A 22688-nucleotide genomic window follows, 5' to 3' on the forward strand; every position below is an offset into this window, starting at 1 on the left:
TCAAGATGACTATCAGTCTACACTAAAGCAATGTCAAGTTTTTGGCCAATCACAATATCTCTGGATTAGCAAAACTTTTAGAAATAAGAAGTTGCCGTTCCCCAGCTCTCAGTGCTCAAATTCCTAGACCCAAATGAATATCAGGTCAGTGAAGGAACAGTTATAAAAGAGAAGGAGCTGCGGAGGGTCACTACTGTCCTGTAGTTTGTCTTGGCAGCTTCAACAGGATGTTTTATACAGGAAAACCCTAATGGATCGACAACACAAATGTTGCCTGAACACCCATTAACAATCGATATGATATGAAGTCATAGTGGCTGCTGAAGATTAGAAGAACTGATGAAAACACCAAAGATTAATGCTAAAGATACTCTTCATCAGGTGAGACAAACAAGGTAAGGGCAGATTACACCTTGATTAACTGTACTTTGATGAATTCAGGAAAAATACAAAATGCAAGGTGTTTTCAAGACAAGATGTCATCGAAAAAAAATCAGGCTATCATTAGCCAGTCATTTATGGATTCTCCTCTGTCCTAATAAACATGAATACAGGATCCTATGGCATGACAAGACCTTTATAAACTGATTTTGATAGTCCTGAAAATATATTCTGACATTTCTCTCCTAGGTGTAGTCAATAAGATTATCAGTAGGGTAAATGTTTTGGCTTTGGTCAATGTGAAATCTTCCCTTCTATCACCGGAGTGGATAACAGCTGTTTGAATATTTAGATCCTCTTTCTAGGATTGCCTGTGAGTTCTAGTTATTCTTGGCATGCATAATGTAATACAGAAATAACACGGCTAGTGTTGATGCAGGACCTAATGTAATGCACTAGATCTCCTTTTTTTCCCTTTTTAACTTTCCCCTCTTGTAGCCTCTCATTACATGATGGAGTCTGCATTCCTCACACAGACATGATGATTATGCAATCTACACAGTGACAACACTTTAGATGCGTTTTGTAATGTAGAGGACACTCAGTAGGACATATGTGAGGAGAATTGATCACTTGACCCCCTTTGTGGTGTGGCATGCTTTGGGATATAACCTGAATATGATTTAATGTTGCAAGTTAACTTTGAGCCATTATGTGCAATACTTATTCTTTCCATAAACAAGTCTCTGCAGTGTAAGTCATTTATCCCCATATAAAACATGCAGTCATTTACACATGATTTGTTTCCTATTGTTCATGCTGATGTCTGCAAGGAAAAAAAAATTTATACCTGAATTTATTTTTAAACATTAGTTTTGTGCTTATGCCCTGCGATGGGCTGGCGACCTGTCCAGGGTGTACCCCGCCTTTCGCCCAATGTCAGCTGGGATTGGCTCCAGCACCCCTGCGACCTTGTACGCAGGATAAGCGGTTGACGATGGATGGATGGATGGAGTTTTGTGCTTATTTACTTATTTGGTTATGTGATTGTATACATTGTACATACTAGGCTGAAAATGCATTTGCTATATTTTCAATTGAAATGTATAACTAACATTTTGATCAGATCTTTGTTATATTTTTGGGCAATCTGTTAAACTTGTTGATGTGTCTAGTTTTTCTAATTGCTGTATTTTGCTCCACATTTTCAGATGAAAAGAATATTGATCATGTCTGTTTAGTATTACTTGACTGCAAAATTTCAATAGTTTTTAATTGTATGCTGGGAATGTTATATTTATTAACTTTTTTTTTAATACCTGATATAATTTTGATTTTTATTAAGTCATTTCACATTTATACATAGGTTACAATTTTTATATTTTTCGTCCTGATTAATTTACGCTACAATACAGAAGTCAGTTTTTATAGTTGGTTTGTAGTATTGTAAGTGAAACAAAGACCTAATGTCATATATATATATATATATATATATATATATATATATATATATATATATTATAATATTTGCTGCCAAATGTATGCATATTTGAAGTATTTTTAATGTGAGATGTTGAACAAATAAAATGGCTGTGAGGAAGACTAAAAAAGAGGAAAAAAAGGATCTGTGCTTGTACCAATCCTGTTCACTTTATTTATGCTTCCTTTAGGCAATATTATCAGGAAATATTCCATAAACTTTCATTGTTATGCAGACAAGCCAGATGAAACTAATAAGTTAGCTAAACTTCAAACGTGCCTTCTGAATATTGAAACCTGGATAACCTGTAATTTTCTAATGTTAAAAACTGAAGTTATTGTTCTGGGGCCCAAGCACCTCCGTGACGCATTATCTATAGTTATTCTGGATGGCCCTGGCCTCCAGCACTACTGTGAGGAATCGTGGAGTTATCTTTGATCAGGAAATGTTGTTTAACTCTCATATTATGCAACTTTCAAGGACCACCTCATTTCACCTACATAATATTGCAAAAATCAGGAAAATCCTGTATAAAAATGATGCAGAAAAAGTAGTCCATGCATTTGTTCCTGGATTACCGCAATTCCTTATTAGCAGGCTGCTTGAAAAAGTCTATTAAGACTCTTCAGCTGATCCAGAATGCTGCAGCACGTGTTCTGACAGGAACCAGGAAAAGAGATCATGGCTGTGTTCGAAACAGAAGGCAGTTGCTTCGCTGCCTCAATACCGTAATAGACAGCTGCCTCAGAAGGCATCACTTTCAAGTGAAGGCATCTCTGTTAACACTGGTTTCGAACAGCCTTCTAGGGCAGCACTTACGGCAACTGGTGTCTGGTGTCCCTTCTGGCTGGAAGAGATCATTCGAGCCGTTTCGAACAGCACTCGATGTCCTGAAGACACCTTCTGAGACAGCAGTTTAGCCCGTTTCGAACACAGCCCATATTTCTCCTGTTTTAACTTGTCTGCATTGGCTTCCTGTAAAATCCAGAGTAGAATTTAAAATCCTTCTTCTCACGTGCAAAGCACTGAGAGAGCACTGCGCTCCCAGAATGCAGGGTTACTTGTGGTTCCTAGAGTCTCCAAAAGTAGACTAGGAGCCAGAGCGTTCAGCTATCAAGCTCCTCTCCTGTGGAACCAGGTTCCAGTTTGGGTTCAGGAGGCAGACACCATCTCCACATTTAAGAGTAGGCTTAAGACTTTCCTCTTTGATAAAGCTTATAGTTAAGCTTATAGTTGCCAATTATCTGGCAACATAATTGTATACATAATCAGAATGTAACATGCATGTGTGTAACAATAACATTTGAGTCTGGAAAAGTATCCTCTGTGAAGAGGAAAAATACATGCGGTTGGACAGTCAGAAGAGAGAAGCCAAGCTCCTCTTTGGTTTTCCATTGGATCTAAAGTGAAAGGCTGGTCAAAACTGTCGATGCAATGTCCTTTCCATCTCATATTCCATATTCAAAGGATATGGTCTGGTTCACACTGCAGTGAGTTTGTCACATACACTGATGTCCATATGGGAGATGGATCATAAAGGACTGGCTAATCTCTTGAAACTCCATGAACTTTGGTTTATTTTTTTATTTATTTTTCTTTGCTCTTTTTATGTGGTGGGAGTCCTGTGACCAGGAATAAAAGTTTGGGGATCTGGTTGGAGGCAGGCAGCAGCTGCAGCCGCACAAGCAGATTGCCTGCTGCTGTGCTGACTGAGGACTGCTGAACACAAAGCATGAAAAGTGTGGATTCCCGCGGCCAAGGGCCTGCATGGTGGGCTCTGCACTCCCCGACCGGCCAGGGTAAAAAGGAACAGCTCAGTCAGCAGGCCAGGGCCACTGGAGCGATGAAAAGATAATTCTCTCCCCCACTGCAGCTGGACCTCATGCAGCGTCAAACCATTTGTGAGCAGTGACACAGCCAGATTGGGCCGAAAGGATATGAGTGGGAAACTTCAAAACCTGCTCATGTTTCTGCGAACGTGAAAGGATTTGTATAACACATTCAGATTTGATGGACTTTCCCATGTTCACTCTGGACAGCCCTTTTTTGTTGACATGTTCAAATAATGAATCTCTTATGTGTAGGATCTCTTTTTCCCCCCCTGCTCCTGATTCTTGTTTCTAGTTGTCAGGTAGGGATGCTGTACGGACCATTCCATCGTCTGTCCCAAGCTTATGGAGAACCGCTGACTAGCTGGCTTCCAGGAACCAGGGTGAGTGGTTCTACCTTTCGTAGAGCAACGGTTTGCCTTTTTACCTCAAGCTGTCATTAACAACAAGTGTCAAACCTTGTGAAACTACTCCTTTAATTTAGCTGTGTCCTCAGTACTGAGACTATATCTGAGACTGACAACGATTACGTGATAAGAGGTTTTTACAGGACAATGAGATGAGCACAGAGAGATAAGCCATTATACTTCATGAAATGACTGTAGCACATGACCCGGCATCATTTCTTACTTTGATGTCAAAGCTGCAGGTGTTCAAAGATAATTCAATGTGACATTTGTCTGCTTTGACTGTTTGGCAAGCATGTGAGAGATGTTCTTCTGAAGTCAAAACTGTTACAAGATAACTGAAAATCTTTCTCTCTTACATTTTTCTTAGCAAAAATAATTATACCTTATTCTATTATTATATATGATGGATGGATGATGGATTTCACTTTCTGTTTTTTCAGCCTTTAAAGTTATATTTTCTGAAGTGACAGATGAAGGGCATGGACTGGATTTCTTACATTAAGTGCAAATTCTTGCTCTGTTTCAGGTGCTGAAATGGAACATGTATTTTTGATTCTTTTACTCTTTAGTAAGGCCTTATCAGGTGGAGCTCAATTCAATGGGTACAACTGTGATTCCAACTTTCACAGCCGCTTCCCTGGTGAGGAACTCAAAGAAACTGACACAGATTCACACTTTTTGTTTCAGAATTATTGGAAGGAATTTACATGTGGATATACTTTGTAAAGTAAAGTTCTCCTCAAACTAGCTTCAGAGGCGATCATTTCATTTTTGTCCACATACCAATTCCTTCTAAAACTAATGGTTTTGGACTGTAGTCCCAGAATTGCACTTCTTTTCTATATATCTATATAACAAAATATCTTGTGATTCATTTTCATGTCTCATGTGCATTTGTGTGTGTGTGTGTGTGTGTGTGTGTGTGTGTATGTGTGTGTCTTGCAGCGGAGAGAGATATCAGTGTGTACTGTGGGGTGCAGACCATCACCCTCAAGATTAACTTCTGCCCTGTCCTCTTTTCTGGCTATACCGACTCTGACCTGGCCCTCAATGGTCGCCATGGAGATGCCCACTGCCGCGGATTCATCAATAACAACACCTTTCCCACCGTCGTAATCTTTAGTATGAGCCTGGCGACACTGGAGTCCTGTGGTAATTCCCTGGTGGTAAGAAGAACAGGAATGCTATAATCAATTGTTTTACAGAGTTACTGTCATCACTGACGCTGCACACTGTTGATGATGAGGGTGGATTTTGTGCTTTAACTGTATAGCAGGTAAGGTAATTAAAACAGAATGCCAATAGTATTAACGTGACATTTATTCATTTCATTGCGACTTGTATTTGTAACAATTCTAATACTTACTACTACAGGCAGAACAAATACAGACTGAAACTGAAAAAAGATCAGATGTATATTTTATTTTAGCCAGTCTCCTTCACTGTAGTCATGTTTTGATATTGTTGAAGTGTTCATGCTGCATGTTAATGAAGTCCAGCACTCGTTATCTCAGTGAAGGTGCTGTCAGGATGACGGATGAAAAATTATTCTTAAAACAGTTTTAAGGGCGTTATAAGTGAATCTTTGCTGAGCATGTTTTTGCTGAGTGTTGAGCTGGATGAAACGGAATCATTAGCAAGCCAGTAGTGTTAAACAACTTTATGCTGTTCACTGCAGGTCACCACGGCTCAAGGACCCAACGCTTACGGGAACCTATCACTGGTGCAGATTGGAAACATATCAGGATATATAGATACACCGGATCCCCCCACAATCATCAGCTACCTGCCAGGCCTGCTGTACAAGTTCAGCTGCAGTTACCCACTGGAATATCTGGTCAACAACACACAACTGGCCTCGTAAGTCTCACTCAAATGATCACCTCCATTTCTGTATAGGTTTGAAAGTGTTCTAGTGGGGAGCTTTAGAGGTCCAGCAATCCATAAATTAAAATGAGTTAAACTAATTGTTGGTGCCATTATCTCATTGGTCTGCCCATCAAGTGGGACTAGAAAAGGTCATTATTTTGATGACTAACTGTACAGTATAATGCAAACTTATTATAGCCTTTGTAAAAATGTGTGCTGTTCAGTTATTGTTGATGCTGTGTTTCTGAGGCTGTATTTTGTGATAATGTCAAATTTTAATTTTAAATTATTGTAAATGGGTGAACAAAATAGTATAAACAGCTACAATATATAATAACACAGTATAACAAACAAGTCCAGAATTTCTGAAATTTTGACTCCCAGGAAGGAAAAAATATTGTATATAGTATAATGCATTCTGAGACAACTCCACAATATGTGTTGAGTTAAATCAATATGTCTCAGGGTCAAAACAATTAGAACATTCTCAGCTTTGCAAGGTCGTGGCCTATTGTTTAATGTTATTAAATATAATATTAAATATAATTAAATTATATTTTAAGTGTTCAAGTTATTGTGTCTGCCTCCTGTAACTAAAATGCATAAAAACAGTCAAATGAAATTAGAGATTTTTGATGAAAATTTAATGATGAAGGTTGTCTAGATTCTGCATAGTATGATTCAGACATGGTGTAAAGATATTGTGTATGTGACCCATAAACAGTAGATGAATAAAGCAAAGTGAGAGATAGAACTGTTTTTAAGGTGCAACAAGTAAAACAACATATATGCTTAGGGAAATATCTTATATCAGCAACATGCAAATGTCACCTACAATATTGGAATCAACTTTTTAAATCGTTTTGGCAGCTGTGACCTTTTTTTTGTCTTTACTGAAGGTCCGCAGCTGCAATCTCAGTAAAGGACAGCAACGGTACTTTCATCAGCACATTGAATCTACTGCTTTACAATGTAAGTTACCGTAAGTTTAAATATCTGTTAAGTTGTTGCACTGGAGACAAAGCTATGCATTAAAGAGCATAAGAAGCTTTGCAGCTATGATAAGCTAAGTTAATTTGCACCTTTTAGATCTTTAATTGCAATGATTTCTGAGAATGACTACAGATAGAAACCGTTTTATGCTGCTCAAGAAGGGAGCAAATTAGCTTTAATCCCATAATTGAAGAAGATTATACTCAATTTACCCTCCATTCATTTCAAGCCTGGCATTACATTCACTTGCCACATTGAACCAAACACTGGTAAATGGGATTCTATGGAAACCAAATGATAGAACTAAATGCTAACTGGGCATATCACCAACAAGATGAAAGAAAATAGTGAAAGAAGTGCTGAAATACTGTAATTTATGTACAGGACTCATCATACATTCAGCAGCTGTCCATCCCCATGGCAGGACTGACCTTGAAGACACGGGTGTTTGCAGCTGTAAAAGCTACTAACCTGGATAGGAGGTATTCCATCAACATCTAGCCATTCACTCTGAATATGTCACCAGCAGACACACTTTATACCAAAACCACAAAAACTACAGGTTTTTATTTTGGACCCCTCAACAGAGGCAGAATATTAGTTATTCTTTGTCTTCTGCCAAGCTGTTGGTTTATTTTAATGGAAATAATGTGGTTAGTACAAGACTGTGTAGAACAATACACAGGGCTGTAAAATGACACATTTAACTACTGCACAATGTGAAGAACGACACCACTGAACAATATTTTGGTGAAGTGAAAGCAGAGTAGGAAGTTCTTGCACAACTTCACCTACCTTCAAGGTGCATGGAGAAAAAAGTCTGAAGAGGTCAAAATTCCAGCAACTCTTGTAATTAGGTTTAGGGATCGATACCCGGTTCTGAAAATCAATAAGGTCCAAGATGTCTGGGAAGGTTCTCAGTCATCCAGGTCATAGTTATCCAACGAAGGTTGAGGTCAAGGGCAACTGGACTTGTTTGAAGATACTAGAAGACATTTCGTCCCTTGTCCATGAGGGCAATTCAGCCCTTGACCTCAACCTTTGTTGGATAATAAGGTCCAAGCTTATCAATTCTGCTATCGAGACTAGCGGGTCCTTTAATGTAACATTATGTCTCGAAAGTCAAGTCATGTCGCAATGACTAAGAATTCTACTGTTATTTAGGGATGGGCACTGATATTAAACGGGCCCAAGGCTGAAGTCCATGGCGTTTATTATCAGGCTGCAGCCTCTGCCTGCTCTCTGTCTCCTCCTACACACACACACACACACACACACACACACACACACACACACACACACACACACACACACAGGGGCCAGTAGAGACAGGCTGCAGTGGAGACGGTAAAGTGAAGGATAACTTCAAACTATTTGAGTTGATGACAGCTACGCTCGTTACTGTAAGTAAGTGCAATAAAACCATTTCAAGTAAAAAGACAATACTTTATCAATACATGTGTGTAGTGTAAACATGTAGAAAGCTTAATTTGAATGCTGTGCTCTGTCCACAGTCTCTTATCCTCCATGCTTTATCTAAGCACAGCTAACGTTAACTTGGCAAACAAGCTAAATTGAAAGATGTCTGTCTGTAACATAGACTAGTCTGTACCCTTAAAATGTGGAACTAAGCTGCTGGCAGAGTAAAAACTAGCCGCTCCTCAATCAACCAGGTTACCTGCAGGCAGTTAGCAGTAGAGAGAGGAGGAAGACAAGAGGAGGGACTGATTCTGACTGATGTCTGAGTTCTTCATTCTTTCTAAATGTCACTCAGTATTTTGATGTCAGATATTGGGTTTATATAGTGACTTTGCTGTTGTAAACTTTAATGCTGCTGCTCTAGAAACAACCTTTAGTTAATTTAAAATTTTAACCCTATAATGAATTTGAAATCAACCAGGCAGCTAACAAACTTCAATATTTGTTTATTTATGGCAAGTGATATCATCATCTCAATATATAACGATGTTATCGCAGATTTTCCTCATACTGTGCAGGCCTACTTCACACCCTCGTTCGCTTCATTTCTCATTTGGTCAGTTGGTTGCTTGCTCAGATGGCTGAACATGCAAAGGATTCAAAGGATTGGCTTAATTTTACTTAAGCCAAAGATCAGGAGTAAGTGAAATTTATGCCATTTATGTTCCGACTTAATTTCTTGTACGTGGCGGGCAATGTCAAAGAACAACAGTTGCAGTACTTTCGACTGTTGGGTCTAGTCTTACCAAATAACCGTCACCAAATAATAGACTAGTATCGATGGTGGTATCGATAAAGACTCGGCTTGTTAAGCAGTCTCAATAATATCCAAATATCCAAGATGGCGTTGAGTATAGCTGCCTCGGTGTTAGGTGCGCTTTGTTTTGTTTTGTTTTTGTATGTTAATTCAGTTTTCGGCTGTGATTCCCGGTGCTCTTTCACCAGGAAGGAGCTCATGAACATCAGGGGAACAACTCCAGTGAATTTAATTCCCACTTTTCTTGCGTCATAAGTGGAATTATTGGACATTTTGGTGAAGGGCTCTCTCGCTGTCGTTCACGCTGTGAAGCGCCGCAGAAGAGGAAAAAGAGCCGGATCACTTGTGCGTCTTCACCGGCCGGGACTCTGCACACCGCTACCGGCAATATTTCTCTCCAACGTGCGCTCACTGTGCAACAAACTGGACGAACTTCAGCTTCTGGTGGGGAAAAACAGAGACTTTTATTCATCTTCTGTTCTGTGCTTCACGGAGACGTGGCTGTGTGAGCTGATACTGGACTCCGCGCAGGCTGCCTTCCAACTGTACAGAGCGGACCGTGACACAGAACTCTCCGGCAAAACAAAAGGTGGAGGTGTCTGTTTTTATATTAACAATGGCTGGTGTAGCGACGTGACAGTGATTCAGCATCACTGTTCTCCTGGAATCATTAACTGTAAACCATTTTACTCCCCCCGTGAGTTTGTTTCATTCACTCTGGTCGGTGTTTACATCTCACCGCACGCAAGCGTGCACGACGCACAGAGCGTGCTGGCTGACCAGATACTGTGTGTGGAGCAGACAAACCCGGACTCCCTTGTTATTGTTCTCGGTGACTTTAACATGGGAAATCTCAACCAAGAACCCCTTTGGATCACTGCTACACCACAGTTAGCAGTGCCTATCACGCCGTCACACGCGCTCCACTGGGACACTCTGATCACGTGATGGTCCATCCGATTCCTGCTTACAGGCAAAAACTAAAGCTCTGTAAACCTGTAGTGAAGACATCAAAGAAGTGGACCAGTGAAGCTGTTGAGGACCTCCAGGCATGTTTGGACTGCACTGACTGGGATGTTTTCAGGACTGCTACCAACAATCTGAATGAGTTTACAGAGGCTGTGAAGTCCTACAGCAGCTTCTGTGAGGACAGCTGCATTCCAACACACACCAGGGTGAGTTATAACAAGGACAAACCCTGGTTCACAGCTAAGCTCAGTCAGCTGAGATTGGAAAAGGAGGAGGCATTTAGGAGTGGTGACAGGGCCGGGTGCAGGACGTTAAAGTACAGGTTTAGCGAGGAGGTGCGAGAAGCTAAACGACTGTACGCAGAGAGACTAAAGAACCAGTTCTCTGCAAACGACGCCACTTCTGTCTGGAGGGGGTTCAGACAGATCACAAACTATAAACCCAAAGTCCCCCACTCCATAAACGATTCTCGCCTGGCAAATGAGCTGAACCAGTTCTACTGCCGCTTTGAAAGACACCATCCCCCGTGACTCCTCCGCTCAGCTTCAGCCTCAGTCCACCACATCTTCCCGCCTCTCCTCAGAGCTGGCCAGCTCCACCCCCTCCCCTCCTCTCCATCACAGAGAGGGAAGTCAACGGTATTTTTAGGAGGCAGAAACCCCCACAAAGCAGCTGGGCCGGACTCTGTCTCCCCATCCATCCTGAAGCACTGTGCTGATCAGCTGTTGCCAGTGTTCACAGACATTTTTAACACCTCACTGGAGACATGCCATGTGCCAGCCTGCTTCAAAGCCTCCACCATCATCACTGTCCCCAAGAAACCAAGGACCACTGGACTAAACGATTTCAGACCCGTCACCCTGACCTCTGTAGTTATGAAGTCCTTTGAACACCTTGTGTTGTCCCACCTAAAATCCATTACAGACCCACTCCTGGACCCCCTGCAGTTCACCTACAGAGCCAACAGGTCTGTAGATGATGCAGTAAACATGGCCCTTCACTACATCCTCCAGCACCTGGACTCACCAGGAACCTACGCCAGGATCCTGTTTGTGGATTTCAGCTCTGCTTTTGACACCATCATCCCAACCCTGCTGCAGGACAAGCTCTCTCAGCTGAATGTGCCTGACGGACAGGACATGAAGCTGGGAAAACATGTCTCTGATTCCAGGACCATCAGCACCGGATCCCCTCAAGGCTACGTTCTTCCCCCGTTCTCTTCTCCCTGTACACCAACAGCTGCACCCCCAGTCACCAGTCTGTCAAGCTCCTGAAGTTTTCGGATGACACCACCCTCATTGGGCTCATCTCTGGTGGGGATGAGTCCGCCTACAGGTGGGAGATCAACCATCTGGTGACCTGGTTCAGCCAGAACAGTCTGGAGCTTAACACTCTGAAGACCATGGAGATGGTCATGGACTTCAGTAAGAGCCCAGCCCCACCCTCCCCCATCATCCTGTGTGACTCCCCACGGTGGACTCCTTCCGCTTCCTGGGCCTCAAGTGGGAGCTGAACATCACCTCCCTCACTAAGAAGGCCCAGCAGAGGATGTACTTCCTGCGGCAGCTGAAGAAGTTCAGCCTGCCAAAGACAATGATGGTGCACTTCTACACCGCTATCATTGAGTCCATCCTCACCTCCTCCATTACCATCTGGTATGCTGTTAGCCTCATTAACAAGGCCCAGGTCCCCCACTGACACATATTTGTTGTCGATTGTTGATCTTTGTTTGTTGTATATTTCCATTCCATATTTATATATTTCTACATTTATTTATGTTGACTGTATGTTTATCTAAGTGTAGCACCTTATCACCACAGCAAATTCCCCGTATGTGTAAAACACTACTTGGCAATAAAGCTCCTTCTGATTCTTCTGATTCTGATTCTAATGATATCAATATTAATAAAACTTAACCATCCCCATCCTTACTTGTAATATGAAGAACAACATTATTATGATAACTCTGATGACCCTGACACAAGCTGAAACGCATTAGTCTGACAATAAAGTTATTATTTGACCTTGTCTCTTTTGACGTGATGCCAGATCACGTTCCAGAAGAGAAAGTTGAATGTTCCTAATTTCTTATATATGATGTTTAAGAATTACTGTTTCAATGAGAAATGCAGCCAGACTTGAAATCTGAAAGATTTTATTACCCAGAGTAGGAAGTACCTTAACTTCTCACAAATTATGAAAATCACTGCTGGTCTTTTCTATGTCAGTCTCAACTATGTCAGAGAGCTTTCATGAACTAAACATGTATTTCCTGACTAGTGAATGTTGCTTTCTCTGGATATTAATGCCCTGCTCTCCTCCCCATCTGGGCTTGAAATAATGTAATTAATTGGACTGGATTATGACTGCATTTTGTTATTACTTCTAAATATTTTTGCTTCAGGCAGACAGACATCTCCCATTTGGTTTTAAGATGACTGTGATTTAACTATGTGAAGTCTTTGTCTTGTGGTCATCTGATCTTGTCTTTTTGGCTGATGGTGGGTGGAGAAGGGACTTTGCCTGAAGGGAGGGTGTGAACAAAAGGACTATACATGTTTTGTGAGTTAGGCTTATTGTTAACCTTACCTCCATAGTCACCAGTGATATATTAAGTCAGTCTACTCCAATGTCCAATCCTGTCTCTTTGAAATGATGTTTATATACCACAAATTTTTAACAACTACATTTGTTCTTATTATACCAAATATGGAATGATAAAATATTGTTAATTAAGATATAAGACTTGCCAGTCGTAAATTGATTTTGACCAAATGAAATAAATGATTGGCTGGCCTAACTGTCTGTCTACTTACCTACCTGCCTACTGACCTAGCGTTATTCTTTTTCAACTCTTATTTGACGAACACCAGCTTTACTTAACCCTGTACTCTCCTCTGCCTCTGATTGGCTAACCCTAACCCTGACTGAACCCTAACCCTCACCATCCATATCCAACAGAGAGCTGCAGCTCTCTCACTTTTTTCTACATGTTTAAAATATATATGCCGTTTTTTGGCATCTATCTCCTCCTGTACCGTTTGTCCTACAAACCTTGTTTCAACTTCAAATTGGACATATTTTTCATGAGCTGTGTGCTATTATTTTTATTGCTGATATCTGTAATGGTTGATGTTATATTAATATTTTTATGCATTTTAAAAGAATGTACGATTAGAAACTCAACTTTTTTCCAACCTACTCAACTGTAAAAGCTTACTAATATGGCATATGTGCAGCTACAGACTCCAATTAAGCTTAAAACTACTGAAAATATGTTGATCTTTCCAAGTTGTACCTGCTAAATCTGTTTAATTTAGAGATATTTACTTCCAAAGTGAAAGGTTTAACAGATTTTTGGAGATTTCATCAGTATGTCACATGACTAGTCACACAGATTCATCTCCATAAGCACATAATCATAAGAATCAAGTCTTTTTCTCTCAAAATGCAACATCTCCCTCAATGGAGGTTTAGTTTTTTAGATTTAAACCTAAATTGATAGGTAACCCACACTCTTGGTCTGATTGACTCCTGTGATTTATATTTTTATGCTCAGCTACTGATGTATATTTTAACTCAAGCTCTAATTAAAAATACTAAAATGAGTTGAAAAACTTTCTTTTTAAGGCAAATGCACTTTTCCATCAACAAAACATCAAATTGTGACCATTATAGGAAGAGTGGTGAGTTCACTTGGTAGAGTGTCTGTCTTCAAAGCAGCACTTATGGTGCCAGACATGAGTTTAATTTCCACTGCCGATAGTGTTAATTGATTACAACTTCACATAGCTATATGGTGTATGAACTTAATGATGCCAACAACATATTCAGTTTGCACTGAATTGTAGAGGTTGTTTTAAAATTTGTATATTGTCGGTCTTTCTAAATGCAAACAAATGTGTTTTTATGGAGGGGTTTTGGAGGGAGCGGGTAGGATTTTTTTAATTGGATACTTTCAAAATCTAGCTCTCTCTTGCTAGTTTCTCCAAACTCACCAAGCCTAGGTTTAAAGTTAGGGAGAGTTTTGGTTCTTGGTTAAAGATCCACTACTGCATACCGAAGTCCCTCCAGGATTTCGTAGGCCTTTTTTGTTATTGTTGCGGTCAAAAATCCCTGATTTTGCGGCAGCTTTTCTAAAAAATTGTGAGGTTAAGTGAAAACTGCATGGTAGATATGTTTGTTTTTAGGGCCTGAGCACGAACTGTGCGAGGTCCCTATTCAAACTGAAGGGATTTTTTTTAGGGTCCAAGCATGAAACATGTGAGGTCCCTATTGGAACTGAAGAAATTTTTAGGGCCCGAGCATGAGCAGTGCGAGGTCCCTATTGAAACTGAAGGAATTTTTTTTTCTGCAAAATGACTCACCAAACTTTGCACATAATTCAGACGCAGCGAAAAATTTCGTATTTTATGGGTTTCCCACTTGGGCATGGAAAAATGGCTCGCTAGTTCCAATAGTGACAATTCAAAATATATAATTATAATAGAATATAATCGAGTGAGGCTGTCAGACATTCTTATTGCTTTTAAATATTTATCAACTTATTTAATATCATCCCTGCTGAGTCAACACACATGATTAGGAGGTGCTCATGCCGGGGAATACGAAACTAACCAACAACACTTAGCTGTGATCAGACTGTGGAATAATTCCACACACGTTAACTTCAGCACCTCTGATAAAGTGCCGCTTACAATCCCCAACAGAGCAAGACAGGGCTTCAGTTTTTAACTTCACATTTTTATAGCCTACTGAAACTGCATTATATATCTGCTTTGGCACAAACTGTCTGCGACTCACAGCGCGAGGAGGGTCGACGTCACTCGCTGGTGTCGCAGAGAAGTTGCTTTCAGGAAGTCCGACAGCAGAAGATCCCTTTTGTAAATGTGTAACCACTGAGATAACAAGACGTTCACGGTGTATTCCTCAGAGAAATAAACACTTTTCCACAAAGAAAGAGAACGTCAATTTTCCAGAGTTTACACAGTAAACGCCATGTGGGTAAAATTTTAAAGATGATACTCTGACTTCCCGTTCTCGTGAAGGCAGCACAAAGCTGCACCACAAGTAGCTGACGGAGAAAAAATACACCGTCTCGTCCAGTTGCAGTGGACAAATCTGGCAGGTTTTACTGTTGCAGACCACAGTTTTTTGCAAGTAGTTTGAAGTTTGAACTCGTATTGTTGTGAATCTCAAATGTAAACTCGCCTTAGAATTTCCAACTAACAAACGCCCCCCAAAAGCAGCTCAGCGCCCCCCTTCCAAAATATTGCTTCCAGCGCCCCCCATCGTACTCATGAACGCCCCCTGGGGGTCAGTACCACCCCCGCTGAGAAACACTAGTCTACATCCTCACATCTGCACCACATTTTACACGTATAATAAGAGTCGCGCCCTGAACACATCCACATGCCAATATTCACCCACACTCATAGCACCACCTGCTGGCAACAGGAAGTGACCTTTAACGAAGCAGCCCCCGCCGCACGTTTGACCTACATGTATGAAACTTCTGTGGCACATGTATCATGTCCAGACGTACCAAAAAACCTCTTGGAGCTATGCTCCAAACCCAACAGGAAGTCAGCCATTTTGAATTTTATGGTCATTTTTGGATGATATACACACTCCGTACTTTAACGAACTCCTCCTAGGGAATTAATCGGATCGACTTACATTTTGCACCATGCATTCTAGAGGCATTGACAATGAAATATTGTGCTATCTGTGAGTTTTCGTCAATGGGCGAGTCCGTGGCGTGGCGTCAAATATCAACTCTTCGCCATGACACAGGAAGTTGTTGTAACTTCAGTGTACATGCTCACATCTGAACAAAACTTTACTTGCTTGATAACTGTCCCGCCCCGAACACATCAACACGCCAATATTAATAGTGCCAACTGCTACGTAGCGCTACAAAGGGGACACAGGAAGTGACATATAACACCTTCATGCAGCGTCCGAAGCATGTAGCATATTCACAGCCGCGCCGGCAAAGATCCAGAATATGCAACGTGGCCCTCTCACACCCTGACGTGCTACACGTGCAAGGGCCCGCCCAACGCTGCTTGCAGCTTTAATTTTACTTTAGAATTAGAGTTAAATAATTAAACTCATAACCTTAGCATTGCACATTTAAACCAGCTTACCTTAATTCAGTCAGCACTTGCAGCTGACCGGGCTGCAACAGCCTGTGTCTCAGTGATATGTATCGTCTCCGTGTGTTTCTGCCACTCTGTGTGTCAATCACGATTTATTTATGTTCAACCACAATACTGCATGTTTTGCAAAACAGTTTACCCTCTGCTTTGGTAATGAAGGTTGATACTCTTTTTCACAGCTTTTTTTTTTTGACGGCAAATGTGGTATGGCACATGTCTGCTGCAATGACGAGCTGATGTATGACAACGTTGTGCAGGAAACTGCGAAAAGTTGCGGTGATTGGTCAAAATTGCAAGTTGTGCTGAATTCACTGGGATTTGTTTAATTTGTGTTAATAGTTGTGATTGCAACATCATGAAATCCTGGAGAGACTGATACGTTCTGCAAAGTAAAGCTCAAACATCCAAGTGAACAATAAGCAAAACACATTTTTGTCTACGGAGGGACTTTAAATATTAAAATACTCAGATGTAGCTATAAGACACAGTATGTGCTTCATTAACATTTAACCAAAACCACCATCTTTCCTAACCTTAACTAAAGTGCCTAATAACAAGCAGGACTCAAAATGTGAACAGTCTCTGGTGTCATAGTCCTGCACTTTGTGCGACCACCATCCAGCCTGACCATTTCCCTATAACTCACTAGCGGTATATAAATGTAATGCTTCCTACAGTAGAAAAACATTACCCGAGAACATAATCCAGGTAGCAATGAAATGTCCCTGCAAAATATTATTGGGAAAACAAATTAGTAGTATATCTTTGTAATTTCAAGGAGACAAGGTTGTAAATGTCACATGATAGTTCTAGTTATTGAAAAGACAAAGACCATTTGGTAACAATCTTCTATTTACCTACCAGGAAAGGGAAGTAATGTGCCACCAAAGTGAATGAGTAGCCCTTTACATCTACATGACCGCATTTGCATTTAAGTCCCTGAAATCTGAATTTACTAATCCTTAATGTTAAATAGATGGAACATTCTAATGGACTACTGTTACACCACACCCTCTGGAAACCCTAACGATGACCTCCGCTATGATCTTTTCTTTAGGTAACTCAAATTTGAAAGCAGATCTATGATTGTCTTTAGTTTCTCTTGCTATCCTTTCTAATAATACTTTTTAATTTTCTCTCCTTGAGACAGCTGTGAAAAAGACCCCCAGACCACCGTCTTTGAAAATGGGAAGAGCCAAATGGGCCGCTTTGCCTTTGAAGTATTCCGCTTTGTAAAGCACAAGAACCAGAAGATGTCCACCGTATTCCTGCACTGTGTCACCAAGCTGTGTCGAGCAGATGACTGTCCAATGCTCATGCCAGTGAGGCTAACAAATTATACTTTTACACATAACATGACAAAATATTAGGAGAAATACTTTAAACCTTTCTACACTGATTCATTTCATGAGTGAAGCATGCAACGAAGCGACTCCAAGTTTCACCTGGATTCATCTGCTCAGCTTTCAAACATTCACTCATACATATAATCAGTGGTGGAAGTACAATTACTCAACTACGGTTCTTAAGTTTAATTTTGAGGTACTAGTTTTCTGCATTATTGAATTGGTACTTAAATAAAGGCTCTGAAAACCTCTTCCTCCACCAATAACCATACACATCAATTACTAAAACAGAATGCCAGGCTGTCCATACATCATCACACAATAATATTTGATGGTAATTCTTCACAATGTAAATTGACATTATTGCCAAAAAACAAACTCAACTTAAACCAAAAATACACATTCCTGTGGATCATAAAGAAAAATGTGTAAAAGCTTATATACTTGCAAGATGTTGTTACAGAGCTGGGGTCTCATTTATAAACGCTGCGTACTGGAAACATGCGTACCACTTCCCAAGCAAAGGTTGTGATCTATAAAAAACAAACTTGATGGGAAAATGTGCATACTGTAAGTAAAATTTGAACCATGCGTACGCACATAAAGAGGAGAAATGAGAAACAGCGACTCACATGGCAGAAGGATGAAACTGATTGAAATGAATAGGCCTACTACTGTGTAAAATATATCGAAATATTACCTCTGAGTAGTATAGGTTTAAAGCCTTTCTAAATAATCATACACTCATTTGATTGATTTTTCCCTGAAGTGTGCAATAAAAAAACATAATTTAAGATCATTTGCGGCGCACAAAAAGAACCATGACTGGAGATGATAAACACAAACAGAGATATCTGTTCCTGCAATAGAACACCTCAAATATGTTGGACAGTTTAATCAGGATTCATATTAATTAATAGGCCTACATGCATGCATTGAAATGTATTCTCATAAATAAGGTGAACAGGGGGACAAATTATATTTAAATTGATGTCGTTTTCAATGCGTCAATCAAGCAAATACAAGAGCAGAGTTTCATATATTGTTATCACATGTTCATTTCCTTATCGAGCCAAACGCTGAGCGCAGTGTGTGGATTTGATGCACTGCTTGTAAAAACACATTATGGAGAAATAACACTATTTTATGTCATTTACAACAAGTCACAGGCTATTTTGTTAACTCATCGCCAGCCTTGTTAAGGGAGTGGAGTGTTTGTGTAGCCTAAATACATGTTTAAACAAAGGTGGAATGCATTTGGTTTACTCTCTTTTAAAACGGGGGATCCAAATTAGTACCTGGGTCATCCTGTCTTGCGTGTGTGTGTCCCCCTCCAGCCAGTGACGTCACTACTCAAGAGGGATGCCCCTTCCTGCAGATCGGTTATAAAGGGGTGGAGCTCCGGTGCCCACTTTCCTTCCGGTGAACAAGCGTTGCATGAAAGTGCGTTTTTTTACCCACCAAACAACTTGCTTCAGCTTCACCAAAAAGAACGTCAGTGTCACACTGAGTTAAATCTCGTTTTGTAGCTTCTCTGTCAGAATTTGCCTCCTTTTGTTCCTGCAGTCAGTATGTATTAATATTAATGAGCATTGACCATTTATAGGCAACTATGGGCGTTTAAAGAATCGGACATTGAGCTCCTTCATATGCGCCACATTTAAGTTGATTGTGATTTATAAAGGGAACTTGCTTACAAGTGTGCGTATGCATGGTTTTATAAGTCAAAATATTTTTTGGCGTACGCCATTTTTGGCTTTTGGGCACACGTACACTTTTAGTGAGGTTTCTACACACAGTTTCATAAATGAGACCCCAGGTCATGTATATTCCTCCAGGTTAGGTTCCTGCTTTTCAATCCTTTTTTGGGGCCTTTGACAGTGGTCAGGCCAGAGCCGCTTCATGACATAACAGGTAATCAGGCAAGGTTCCTTCCTTCAGTCAGTATTGGCTGCTCTCACACTGTTCTGTTCCCTCACTCTGCTTCCATTATTTTAAATTCTAAATCACTAAATAGTAGTCAAATGGAGAATAATACATTATAGTGTTATACTGTAGGATATTGATTCAAATCACCATGAGACACATCCAGTGTTTTTTTATTTTAAAATCAAAACATTTATACATAATATCTCAAATTACAATGTACCCTAGAAAAGCGCAAAAATTATAAAAAGGCAACATTAATGGGACATCCAGTGTGTATCTCCTGAATTCCTTATGATGAGAAAGTGGCACTCATCAGGGGGGTTTCATTCTGCTACCATATCTCTCTTTGCTATTTTTCATAGATCTGTGGCAGCAGGAAAAAGAGAGATGTCTCAGAGGGAAAGGAATCAAACGTTGCATCTGGGAACGCCGTCCTGACTGCCGGGCCTATCATCACTCGGAGTGGTACAATAACACTCCTCTTCCTCTGTTATTCCTTTTCCTTAGCATCCTGTTTCTGAGGAAGAACCTTTTCTTCCCACCTGAAACACAATACGTCTCTTTCCATTCTTTCATACTGTCACATTCTTCTTCTTTGCTGTGATTTGTAACTGCTCCACAAGCTGTTCAACCAGACTGGATGTATTAAAAAGTGTGTCAAATCAAGGTCTGACACTGGGATGATGACTGATGATGAGAACTTATCTGGGCGACCTACATAGTCAGAGAGTGCCTGAAGGCATACTGTTGGTAGTTGACTCATGTGCTGTACAAGAAAACAAGTATACTGAATACAATGTATTGCTGTTTCCCTTAAATGCCTTTTAATTTTTTTTCACAGATGAAACGCCAACCAACAACTCTCAGCTGGGTAAGCCCTCACATTTACTCAGTAGAGGGGAATGACACATTTAAATGTAGTATTGCCTTTCATTATATGAAAGCCATTTCAAATGAAAAGCCTTTCAAATTAAAGGTAAGTCACAGTCCATCCATCCATTGTCAAACACTTATCCTGCGTACAGGGTCGCAGGGGTAAGTCTTAGTCTCAGACTCATACTTATCTACACTATGTTATATATCTTTTACCTACCTTATCCTGTGATGAAGTGCCCTTTTCCCTCCATCTGATTTTTGTATTTATGAACTGGACATGTCTCAGCGCAACATTAAAAGCTGTGTAATTTTTCTTAGGAACAAGAAAAACAAACCAACAAATAGATTGGACTGAGAATTGCTCAGTGCTTCACCAATATGTCTTTGAATGGGGCATTTTGCATTCAGGGTGAATTTAAGAGCAATTATTGATAGGTGGTTGAAATATGAACACATCTGATTGTTTCTTTGTGTTTGTCCTGCTCCAGCCCATCTCAAAGCTCCAGTGTTTCAGATAAACACAGTGACAAGTGCGCTCATCTCAGGCATGATCATCCTGGGCGTCATGAGCGCTTGCTTCTTCATCTTCTCCCTCACCCTCCTCAAAGGCAAGAGCACTCCTGTCAGCACCCTGTCTGGAGTTCGCAACCCAGCCTTCAACTGATCGCCTCAACCCAACTTACTGCAGACACTCCTCCACAACCCACAATACTAAGCAAGAGGCAAACAACAGCTGTGACATGATTGTGCATGTAGTGATTTTACGGGAGTATAAAAGCTAAATGTCGATGTGCATTAGTGTAGAAGTAAAGCAGGAATTTTTATATGTCGTTCTGTACATAGCGTTTCAATAAGTGGCAGGCTAGGCCTCAACCTGCATGTGATCATTTGTCATGCAGCTTTGACCCACATAGTGGGGATACTCATAACTTAATTCAATACCTCAGCTATACAGCTTTCAATTGCAGGGTATGTATAGGATCAATTTCAAAGCTTATTACATTATAATATCTCATAATCTGCTGGTAAAACTTGCATTTCCTGCTAAGAGGCCAAAATATAAGACCAGTTAATTGAAAATATAACTTGAGAGACTGAGGGAAACTCTTCTGTGTAAAGTTAAGTTGATTAAGTGAATAAGTGAGCTAACCAAAAGCTTGGTCATTAAGCTTAAGTTTTCTTTGCATAAAATCTAACTTTTAAAATGACATTGATATAATAATAATAATCTTTAATTTATTAATATTGCTATATATTAGACCGATAGTCTTATGATTAATCAATTGATAGGTCTGTTATCCCTAAATATGTAGTTCACTTTCTCACTTTAAATTTTTCATGCAGTATGGCAGCAATAAACTTGTTTAAGTTTAATTTGTACATGAACCCAATGTAATTGTGTATAACTTTCCCAAAATGTGTTCTAAAATGCCATCGATGATCTACTCCTGAAATGTGCAAATTATGTACAATTGTGCTTATTGCAAATATTGCACTTTGACTTATGATTAAAACATGCCTGGTGTCATGTTTCTAAAGATACAATGAATCTCCTCATAAACTCGACTGGAGAATTTCAGTCAATGACAACAGGGCGACGCAAGATTCTTCAGGAAAAAAAATTGTAAAAAAGAAATATCCTATTTCCATCAATCTAGCAAATAACATTATATGGGACAGATGCCTTGATTGACTTACAAATGACATATACAGGGTTCGAGTTACGTGGGAGCTCAGTTCCCCTAAGGAGGGTCTGAGCTCCCATGGAAGCAGTAAAATCATGCATCTGTGGGGGTCTCTAATTCATTTATCAACAACCATTATTTAGAAACACAAATAATGTATTTTTCATAGTAATTGGTACTACTATTATTATCAAGCATCGCATGACTGACAGGATGGCTACGCACTTCTCCACCATCAGCTACTATGTGGGCACAAGTTTTGACTGAACAGGTTGAGACCGCGACCCGCGAAAATAAACTCACTTGTATTGTAGCCTACTGTATTACTCTGTATTGACTGCAGCTTATTTGTTTGGTATTATTGGCTTTTTGATGCATTCTCCAATTTGTACAGTGCTATGATAATATGCTTGCTACTGTGTGCTGGCGACAAACAGTGCGTAAAATAATAACACTTTAATATTACCATAATGCGGTCTCTCCTTGAGCAAAGTAGGCCTACAGCTGTGTGTGTGTTTGGT

At 40.2% G+C, this 22688-nt stretch overlaps 1 protein-coding gene across 1 annotated transcript; it reads left to right on the top strand.

Moving 5' to 3' along the window:
* The first annotated feature begins 4573 nt into the window (after positions 1 to 4573).
* Positions 4574 to 21987, top strand: zpld1a (zona pellucida-like domain containing 1a). Its single transcript, XM_038709002.1, has 10 exons — positions 4574 to 4740; positions 5046 to 5266; positions 5779 to 5960; positions 6869 to 6941; positions 7347 to 7444; positions 17308 to 17388; positions 17482 to 17653; positions 19969 to 20071; positions 20448 to 20498; positions 20983 to 21987. Exons 1-10 carry the CDS (start codon positions 4635 to 4637, stop codon positions 21144 to 21146), a joined length of 1251 nt encoding a protein of 416 aa, XP_038564930.1. The 5' UTR covers positions 4574 to 4634; the 3' UTR covers positions 21147 to 21987.
* The last annotated feature ends 701 nt before the right edge of the window (positions 21988 to 22688 follow it).

The sequence above is a fragment of the Micropterus salmoides genome, unplaced genomic scaffold, assembly GCF_014851395.1.
Source record: "Micropterus salmoides isolate LMB-PRFRI ecotype aquatic unplaced genomic scaffold, ASM1485139v1 Ms_hic_scaffold_9, whole genome shotgun sequence".
NCBI lineage: Eukaryota > Metazoa > Chordata > Actinopteri > Centrarchiformes > Centrarchidae > Micropterus > Micropterus salmoides.

What these genes read in the sequence shown, in the direction of transcription:
- zpld1a (XM_038709002.1), top strand. Translation starts at nt 4,635, where the DNA reads ATGGAACATGTATTTTTGATTCTTTTACTCTTTAGTAAGGCCTTATCA. An exon ending in TGAATCTACTGCTTTACAAT is followed by an intron (nt 6,942 to 7,346) that starts GTAAGTTACCGT and finishes ATTTATGTACAG; the next exon opens with GACTCATCATACATTCAGCA. An exon ending in GCCTATCATCACTCGGAGTG is followed by an intron (nt 20,072 to 20,447) that starts GTACAATAACAC and finishes TTTTTTTCACAG; the next exon opens with ATGAAACGCCAACCAACAAC.